Source organism: Lotus japonicus, chromosome 2 (genome assembly GCF_012489685.1).
Source record: "Lotus japonicus ecotype B-129 chromosome 2, LjGifu_v1.2".
Lineage (NCBI taxonomy): Eukaryota > Viridiplantae > Streptophyta > Magnoliopsida > Fabales > Fabaceae > Lotus > Lotus japonicus.
Window position 1 is genome coordinate 20,734,760 of NC_080042.1, and position 10,170 is coordinate 20,744,929.

Sequence of the window (10,170 nt, forward strand, 5' to 3'; positions counted from 1 at the left end):
AGATCCATCATGTCCCTTGCCGGTCGCCTTGTTAAATCTCGATTCAAATCCCCCGCCCTAAGACCATTTTTGAAAGATGCTAGGCACACATCCGGGTTATCCTCCTCTAGTTGAACAGCCATCTTGCTGAAGCGTGCCATGTAGGTCTTTAACTTCTCCCCTGGCTGCTGATGTATGCTGATGAGATCAAACATAGTTGCTTTTGTGGTTTTGTTGGCGGAGAATTGAGTTAGGAATTTAGTAGACAGATCGGTAAAATTGTCAATGGAGAAGGGCGGTTGTCTAATGAACCACTGCATCGCCATTCCCTTGAATGATGACGGCAATAATCTGCACTTCACTGCGTCCGTTGCCCCACCAACTACCATTTTGGTGTTAAAATATCTCAAATGTTCCATGAGATCAGAGTCGCCAGAAAAGGCGTCTAATGCCATTATTTGCAAATGCTTTGGTATGTCCACCTTGGTGATGGCTGGAACAAAGGGTTGAAATTCAACGACGTCCTCAGCCTCAAGATGTTGTCCCTGTTTAAAATCTTGCCTCTGAGTTAGATACTCGACTTCGGCTTGTAACTGCTCGTTTTGGGTTTGTACCTTCTGCAAAGTATCCAACATTTGTTGCAAAGCCGTAGGCGTGATACCCGTCATTACTTCTTGTGTTTTCCTCGGAGCACCGTTTTTAAGACCTTCTAGATTCACGTACTCAAACGGCGTTGATCGTCGCCTGACACCTGGATCTGATTTGGCTATTAGATCTGAGGGCTTTCCCGGAGCTACGTTCACCGGCGACGCTGGTGACTGCGCCACTGAGTGAACCCCTTTCGAGGAAGCCTCCTGCTCTTGCTCTTGAAGTATGGGACGATTGTTGTCCCGTCCGCCGCCGCATCCGCCGTGACGACCACCACCTCTCCGGCGATGATCACGGCGGCCCACGCCGCATGAACGGGTCTCCATGAATCGTAACTCTCACCTTCGATGTCACTGGTAGATCTAGGTCAAAGCCACAGACGGCGCCAATGTTTTGTACTAGGGAAGCTTACGTGAGAGAAGGAAAGAAAGCAAACCCTAGCAGAGCACTTAAAATAGCAAAGATGTCATAAAAGGTAAATTCTCATTAAATGTTCAAAAAGTGTCTCGTACAAGATGATGACCTCCCCTTTTATAGAGGGTGTGGTCATGATATGGACTTTTCCTATATTTTGGCCTGACAATCAGGGCCCAAATCTCTATGCGTATAAGACAAATCAAAAAGAATCTTCCAGTTGGCTTGTGGGTCCGTCTAAAGGAAGGGCAAGGATACTTGTTATATCGCCAATTCCTGCCATGGCTGCCTTCGTTCGGTTGATTGCTTATTTTGGGCGGGCATAGGCATCTTTTATGTCCCGCCCAGTCCAGTACGCCTTTCTTGTAATTTGTTGTAAAACAACCATTGGTGGACATGCTTTTAGTATGCAGATATGTAAAAAATGAAAATGAAAAACTATTTGAAGCATAGATCCATCAAAACCATGGTCAGTTAGATTAGAAATTGTCTTCAAGACACAATACAAGCCTCTTAGTATAAATTGCATAAAACCTCAAATGGTTCAAAACAGTAGTCAATTTCAATAATAATTCATGAACACAAAAAGGAAGACATTAAAAACACTCATTTTCCTGTGGATTTTCCTTCAAAATTCTTGTGGATTTTACTGAGAATTTAGCGGTGGTTTAAAACACCCGCAAAGCTATTTACTACAAATTTTTCTTTGAAAATTTTTAAATCAAAACTTTCCTGCGGTTTTACTTACAAAATTTTCCTGCGAATATTTTTGAAGCCAAATCCGCACGTAATTTGAAGAAAAATCAGCAAGAAAATGGGTGTTTTTTTATGCTGTCCAGTTGATGTGTTCATGAATTATTATTGAATCAATTTGACTTCTTGCACATTTACAAAGGTTAAAATTCTAGTAGTACATCATATAAAATTAACAGGTCACCAATCCTCCATCTTAGCCAACACCGGGTAGACAATATCTACATCTGCATGTATTTAGATGACAAATAATGACACGAAGAGTCTTTACAATTTTAGTTGGACGTAGCAGCTGCACAAATCTTCTTAAACGCCCATGTCCAAAATGAGAAAGGAATGAAATGTGACATGTAAACCATTGAATTAACCATCAAGCTTGACATACAAATCTGCAAGAGCACAGAAGAGAATGGCGGCAACGGGTGGTCAAGCAGCAAGCTAGGAAGTATATCTGTTGCAGTTATAGACTGGCTGCCATAAAAACAACAATTTTCTTGAGTGTGAGTAGTGACCGTACTTCCTTCAGGTGAGCATTCAACAAATGCACCTGCAATTCATGTAGAAAAAAAAATGTGCTCTTGACTTTAAGTATGCTATTAAACTTCTTCCTGAATTTATGCCCATATCAAAATCCATTATTTGAATGAAGGATTAGCATTCGAAACAGGTAAAAAAATAGAACTGAAATACAAAGAAACATGCAGTAGTAGACATAGGCACATAGCTCATTATAATGATTTCAAAACTAAAATTAACTGTAAAAAATATAGTAGGATAGGCTTTTAAGCTCCTAAAAATATTGGTAAATCTATCAAACAAGAAGTATTTTAATGTTAAACTTTTAACAGAAGTTTATTAAACCTTTCAAAGCTCAAACAAACAATTATGAACTACAATCATATCACCTAGTGTATGAGTTTGGTAAAAGCTATGCTGCCCATTAGTTCCTAGTCCACCAAAATCTATCTCACCAGCCTCAAATGGTAGAGGAACACCTTCAATTGAACATACGAACATAAAGGAAAATGAAGATCTCACAAACAAAAAAAACAGGTTGCAAAAGCATGTCTTCTAAAGTCGGGCAGACTAGGTAGTTTAATATATATCAAATTGGATAGTGATACTACCACAAAACGATTCATATATAGGTTGAAGAGCTTAGAAGACATACTTGGTGGTGATTCTTGAGCTCTCAGTCACATTATGAAACTGAGGTAAATCACAAGCAATGTAAGCAAATCATATTCTATTGGTGTATTTTAAAATTGGGTATGATCAACTTGAAAACTCTACACAGGAGAGGCTTTCATAAACTGTAACTTCAACAACTTGAACTGTTTAAAAATTGAAACATCACATCAGATAAAATGTACAGGGTCATAACAGAAGAAACCAGAGTTAAACAAAAGGGACAACTACATGTATATATAGAGTGCTTACCAGGGCTTAAGAAAAGGAACAGGTGGTATGTTAAGTTAGATTTATCTCTTGATAAAACATTGAATGATCCCATCGCGTGGGCGCGTGGCCAAGCTGAAAAGTGAAAGGAAGGAGCAAAAGATAAGTTTTTTGTTGCATCCAACTATCATTCTTATCCCCACAAAATATGTTGCAGATTAATCAACAAAGAATGAGACACTAAGAGATAAGTAATGAAGCTAACATGCTTCAGGGACACAGGGAATGTAAGCTTGCCAGAGAACTCCGGGCTCTTAACAATATCCTTTGCACATACTCCTCCAAGACTGGCAAACTGCAGCACATGAAACAACATGCTTTCGAGCAGGCCATGTATTCTCACTCTCCTCTAGCCGTCTAATGACATCAAATAGTAGTTCTGGGGGTAAGCTTGCCCAGCAACTAATTTGAATTACTAGAGGCTGGTCATGCAAATCCTGTAGCGAACCATGAGATTTTCCTCTATGATGGCCAGTAAGTCTGACATCAAAACTACCGCCTAGATAAGCTCCCAAAACTGTCCCTCACATCACGAACTACACTGCAGAATGACATTCTGCACTGTGAGAATATGGCTGCCATAAAATAAGAGTTTCAGATCAACAGTCACATCACATTTCATTATTATTGTTTGAATACAGGTATTACTCCTCATCTATCCAACTAAGATACTATATATGTTACTATTATGACCCATAATAGACACCATCCTATATTTCAATCAACGTTTTCAGACTCTCCATTTAAAGCATCCATCTATCCATCCATAGTCATGAATCAAATGCAAGAGGTGTTCACCATAATGAAGACCCAGATGAAATGAGCGAGTGAAAACACCAGATGTTTGATCATCACCTACCATTAGAAAGGATAGCTTGAAATGGCATTATCATGATGAAGTGATGGGAGTAGCAGAAGTGAAAACATCCACAATTTCATGAGGAAACATTAAAACATGCAACCTACCAGAGCTATACATTTATCTTCATCACCTCCACCTTGGTTAGCAAAGAGAATAAACACCTGTGAGCCTGGCCCAAGCCTCCTGAGGTAGGTAGCAGAATACTGGCAGCTGCAAGCCGTGATCTGCAATGGTCTTGGAATTTTTGAAGTGTTTCCTTTAATCTGAACACAGGACAATGGTAATGGGCTGAAAGAAGGGAAATGACCACCAATTAACAAAGGCATAGTTTCAAGTCCTCCATAGGCAGCAAGAAAACATTACTTAACGCAGGACAGGGGCCCAAAAACCAGAATTGAAGAATACGATGGAAAATACTAGGAACAAGAAAAAATCTGCAATGGAGAAGCCACTGTTCTTTTAGCTTAATGTTTATAAATCTGAATGCCCCTTTCAATTCTACCTTTGCTCCTACTTAAGCTAAACCACCCTTTTTTTCCTACACCTCTAAATAAATAATAATCCTAAGTCCTAACTAGCTATTAATGATCCACTTTCACTCAAATTTCCAAACATTAAAATAAAACTGGATATAGAAGATATACAGAAAGACCAAACAGATAGTCAGAGGAAATACCATAACAGCAGTTAGAAGGCAATCAGTAAAAAGGCCGGAACCTGCTCCATCACCGATGTAAGAGCTTGAACGGGGGGATGGGTAGCTCACATGGTTGAGCTAAGGGAACTGGTCATGGACAAGCACTTCACCTTAGGCCCAGAATCATTCAATTAAATTAGATCATCTGTCAAATCTTTGCTCAAGTTATTTCTCTAAAAATATAGTTAAGCATGAATGAAATTGAACATACAAGCTCACATTAAGGAGTTCTCAAAATTTCAAATAACACAAATAATCACCAACTGAATTTTTCCTACTTTTTTTATCCAAGCTCTACTTACCAAAAAACAAATAGACTCTTAATCTTGGACCAGCCAAGAGGGAGGCATATTTACTTAAGAACTTATGCTTTCTTTAACAAAAGAGATTTATGCAGTTTTCTATTTCCACAAGCAAGTCATTCTGCTCCTTTTGGAGGTGCAGAATTAACATTGACAAAATAACTAATTCCACTCAGCAACCACAGTAGGATAAAAATTACATTGGTTTATGAATGAAAAAATAAAATAAAATACGATGCAAGAGAGCGAGCTACTTGTTAAAACCCTAAAACAATCAAATGGAGGAATATAACTGTAAGGGGCCATAGAGTCGCGACTGGGGAATGAAATTTGCATGTCCGTGATGTAACCACGAACCTTGGACCTCAACACTCCAAAGATGCTGCTTCAAGGAATGCAGAAGGCTTTATGCTCTCTCTGCAAACTTGTAAGTGTTCATTTAGAAGTAGCATGAACCTGGAAGCAAGTTTGAACCTGAAATTAATTAAGAAATTACCATCAAAGGTCATTAATTAGATCAAGCTTATACAGCAGAACAGATCACAAAGGGTTGAAAATCTAAATATGCATGAAATAAGAAGAACACCTTTGTCCCTGATGAATTTTTTTGCATTACCAGCAGTAGCCTCATCAACTGGTCGCTGATGAAACTGTCTCTACCCAACCCAAAATCCCCAAAACCCCTCTCTCTCATTTTCTTAAAGGCATTCAACAATGAGAACATTCCTCGTAGACGATAACCACAAGGGAAGAACACTATCCTCCGATGGGCTTGCAGCGGTTGCCGCCGTTCTTCTAAGCACCACCGAGGTATCACCGCCACCGTCGCCGTTCACTATCGTCATCGCAAGGGTGTCGATATGCAATCCAATGGTTGATGTTGTGATAGATGAACAATGAATTGTAGAGATTTTGAGTGAGATTTGATTAGGGATTTAGGGGTGAGTGTGAGTGGAGTTGAAGACATAAATTGGAAGAGAGAGTGAAGATGCTGCTAAAAAAATTATAAAAACATCGAAACAAATTGTAAACATTCGAATTTGGATTTTCAGTTTTGGAAAAATAGAGGGAAATTTGAAATTCTACCGGGAAGAGAAAAATTGATAAAATTTTTGGAGGGATAGATTTTGACCACTCAATAAGATCAAAATAATTAAGCGGGTCAAGAAATTTTATGAGAACAATTTTGGAGGGAGTTGAAAGTTTTTTTTTTTTTTAAACAAAGAGTAACAATTTTTTGAAAGTTAATAAAGATGGGTTTAGAGAAGAATTTAAGGGTTAATATTTTTAGATGAAAAATGTTTAATGTTTAAATTCTAAACTATACATTTTAACCTGTGCAATAATACTCATTGAAAATGATATGAAATGTTAAAGTTACTTTCTTTAGCTTATAAAATGAATATTAAATTAAATTTATAGTGTAGTAATTAGAATAACAACATATCATTATCGGGTCAGGTGGTTCCAAGAAAATGACAGCATCATACTTTAAACCCTAACAACAAGGGTTTTAATGCTGATGACCTAAACGTCTTTTCACTACATCTGCACTTCAAATAAACACTAACATTAACCTTAACTATGGTTCAGGAAATTCTCGAAAATGACGATACCTTAGTATGAACCCTAATACTCGGGATCCACATATTGACAACGTAAATGCACTTCAATTAAACACTAGCCTTAACTCTAAACGTTGAGTCAAGAAGCTTAACCAAAACGTATGATTCATACATTGAAAAATAACATTAAGGGTCCTCGTGTTGACAACCTAAAGGTCTTTCCTCTATGTATGCACTTGAACTAAACACAAACCCTAGCTTGAGGGTCAGGTAGTTCCACGAAAATGATTGAATTATACTTTGAACCTTAATACAAAGGTCTTCATGTCGATGACCTAAATATCTTTCCTTTATGTTGCATTTCACCTAACACTGACCCTAACTATCACCCTTGTGTCACGAGTTACGAGGAGGACATAACATAACACTTATTAAAAAATTTCATAGACACAAATACTTATAGTTTACATTCAAAACCTTTTCATTATATAATAATTGTGCATATGGCAACCCTAACTAAAATCTTTACTCATTCCCCACCTACACTTTAAGTACTCCAACTCAACTCTATCTAATAGCTCCACTCATTGCTCGTAGACACCCTGAGTATTATAAGTCAACCCTATCTAAGAGCTCTATTTATTCTTTGTTGACTCTCTATGCACTCCATGTCGACCCTGCCTAAGAGCGCCACTCATTCCATGCTGACACTGTAAGTGTTCGAGGTGAACCCTATCTAATACTCCACTCATTCACTGTCAACGCTTTATGTACTCAATGTCAACCTCATCTAAGAGCTCAACTTATTTCCCATTGACACACTAAGTATTCTAAGTCAACCCTAACTAAGATATCAACTCCTCTCCCACTGACAATTTAAGTATTCCACGTCAACCTTAACTAAGAGTTCAACTCATCCCACCGACACTCTAAGTGCTTCATGTCAACCCTAATTAACATAAGGTGGTTCACACGAAACCCATGTTCACTAGTCAGAACAAGATCAACAATTTTCGTGTGAGAGATCGAAGCTGGTGACAATGAAGGAGGAGTTCCGAGGTGGTGGAGGCACGTGCACTCGCGGTGATCTATGGCTTCGTGGCGGTTTCGCACCGGTGGAAAAGGAGTGTCCGAGTGCGGACAACGGCAAAGATCGATGATCTTTGTTGTGGTGAAGGCTCAGAGATCAAAATTTAATGAATTATGCAAATATAAATTTTTTTTTTTGTTACAAGTGGAAAGCAAATTATGAAAATATAATTAACTGCATATGTTCTTTTTTCTATATTAACAAATTAAAAAGAGGATCATATTTAATATAATGGTGCGGAGATATAATTTTAAAAACTTATTTTTTAATGAAATACAATTTAACATATTAAAAAAATTATATATTTTTTTTATAGGCAAATGTTAATTGTTAGAAATGTTAGTAAATTAGTCTATCCGCCGGATTCGAACCTGAGAACCTTCACCCTTCAACCCACCCAACCTTTATTCCATAGTTCTTACCACTTGAGCTATCATTCAGGACATTAAAAATATTTTAGTGATGAAAATTTTCCCTCTCCCTCCATTTTGTTTCATTCCCGCTTGTGATCATTTTACTTCTTCGCGAGTTATGATACATACACACCTCTCTACCCCTTTTCCAATTTCTTTCTCATTTATTTCTCTTTTCTCTATCAATCAAATCACCTATCACATATTTACTTTATCTCTTCTTTCTTTCTATCTCTCTCTTCCTCCACCTCTCCACGCCTAAAAAATGAAGAAATTATTATTATTTCTTTCCTCTCCGCCCCCAATTTCCCCCTTTTCTCTCTATTTTCAGTATTTTGGGATAAAATCTTCCCTAGCTCAGATTTACCCATCTCCCTCCCTTGACTCAATCATTGTACAGTTCTCTCCCTTTCCCAGTCTCGTAGTTGTGATTGTGCTTCCATCACAACGCTATTCAAGAGAGTATAAATTATACTTTACTAATTGTATCATTCATTTATTGATGGTAGTAAACTTGATAAGTTAGAATTAATAAGATAGATAAATGTTATAATAAGAAGTTACATAGTAATTTTAATAAAACAAAAACATTAATTGTTATTTCTTAATACTTGTACAACAACCTTAAAGTGTCAGTTATATAAGAACAAAGAGAGTATATAGGAGTACTTTACAATGACGCGGTTAGGGAATAATTATAGGTTCACACCTCTAAGATGAGGTGGAGAGAGGTGGAGGAGGAGAGAGATAGGAAGAAAAAAAAAGTAAGAGAGATAAAGTATAAGATGTGATAGATGATAAGAGAAAAGAGATAGAAATAAAAATAGGTGAAAATGAAATGTATAAAAGATGATGTGTGAATATATCATTACTCGCGGTTAGGTGTTAAGTGGATAAAAATGGTAAATTTGGAACATTGATAAAAGTGAAAGATTGAACACTAATTAATAACTTTTATGACATACTGCATTAGTTAGTATCAAGGCACAAAACACTAGGAGCGGTTGTGAAAGTCTTTGAATTGGGACGGGTGAATGGTCACTTTCGTCCCTAAAGTTACAGGCGCAGGGCATTTTAGTCCCTATTCTATTGAAATGTGGCATTTTAGTCCCTAAAGTTGCAAAACGTCAATCACTTTAGTCCCTAACTCGGATTCCGTTAGTGAACGTTAACGGGAAGGGTGATTTGGCACGTTAAGTGCCCTAATAGACTCGCCACGTGGATTTAAATATTGGAATTTTTTTTGGGAAAACTAAAAAAACTTCAATTTAGTCCCCAACCAAAATCCCCATATCAGAAATGCTTCAACCTCTTCATCATCTTCTTCCTCCTCATCATTACACTTCTTCAAAACCCAGGAAATTAACATAAACATAAAAACTCTCTTTTTTCTTCATCATCTCATTCATGAACCAGATCATCAAAAAAAAAAAAAAATTAAGAAATCACCATGTAACCCCACCGTGAAACTCCATAGCCACCACCATACCCAATTTCCCTTCTTCAACATCCACCATAACCATCACTTTCTCCCTCTCGATCCAGGTTTGAGACCCTGCAAAAGTAGATCTGGTTTGATCTGAGTTTTAGACTCTGTGAAACCCCATAGCTACCACCATTTCCATTTATGGAGGATAAGAACGAAAAGGAAAAATAGTCTTATGGGGTTTCTGGGTTTAGGGTGGATTCCAGATATGACCCCAAAACCCAGATTCGCGAACATGCTGCATCAAAAGTGTAGAGGATTTGGGAAAGAAAGTGTTTTTAGAGTTATTTTGTTTATGGGTTTTGGTTTTAGGGTTTCGGATGTGAAAATGAAAATAGTGAGGCCAAATGAGTTGATGATGAAGCTTTTATTTCGGATTTTTTTGATGCAAAGTTTTCATCTTTGATTTGATTTGTTTCTGGGTGTTATTTACACTTTACTGATGAGACTTTCTGATCAATTTTTTCAATTTGACTTCAAATTTCCGTGCTTTGACTTCAAAT

At 37.4% G+C, this 10,170-nt stretch overlaps 1 protein-coding gene across 16 annotated transcripts; it reads right to left on the reverse strand.

The window, feature by feature from the left end:
* Window positions 1-1,443: 1,443 nt before the first annotated feature.
* Window positions 1,444-6,109, reverse strand: LOC130737762 (uncharacterized). Of its 16 annotated transcripts, XR_009018919.1 has the most exons (6): window positions 5,700-6,109; window positions 4,791-5,587; window positions 4,219-4,402; window positions 4,051-4,107; window positions 3,458-3,827; window positions 1,446-3,327 (listed from the first exon to the last, which is right to left on the reverse strand). XR_009018919.1 is itself a non-coding variant. In XM_057589609.1 (2 exons), exons 1-2 carry the CDS (start codon window positions 3,305-3,307, stop codon window positions 2,070-2,072), a joined length of 345 nt encoding a protein of 114 aa, XP_057445592.1. In that variant the 5' UTR covers window positions 3,308-3,446; the 3' UTR covers window positions 1,469-2,069. The 16 variants fall into 16 exon arrangements, 1 of the variants encoding a protein (XP_057445592.1); XR_009018920.1 differs by having other exon boundaries at window positions 1,444-2,265; window positions 2,966-3,327; window positions 3,458-4,402; XR_009018915.1 differs by having other exon boundaries at window positions 1,445-3,327; window positions 3,458-4,107.
* Between the last annotated feature and the right edge of the window lie 4,061 nt (window positions 6,110-10,170).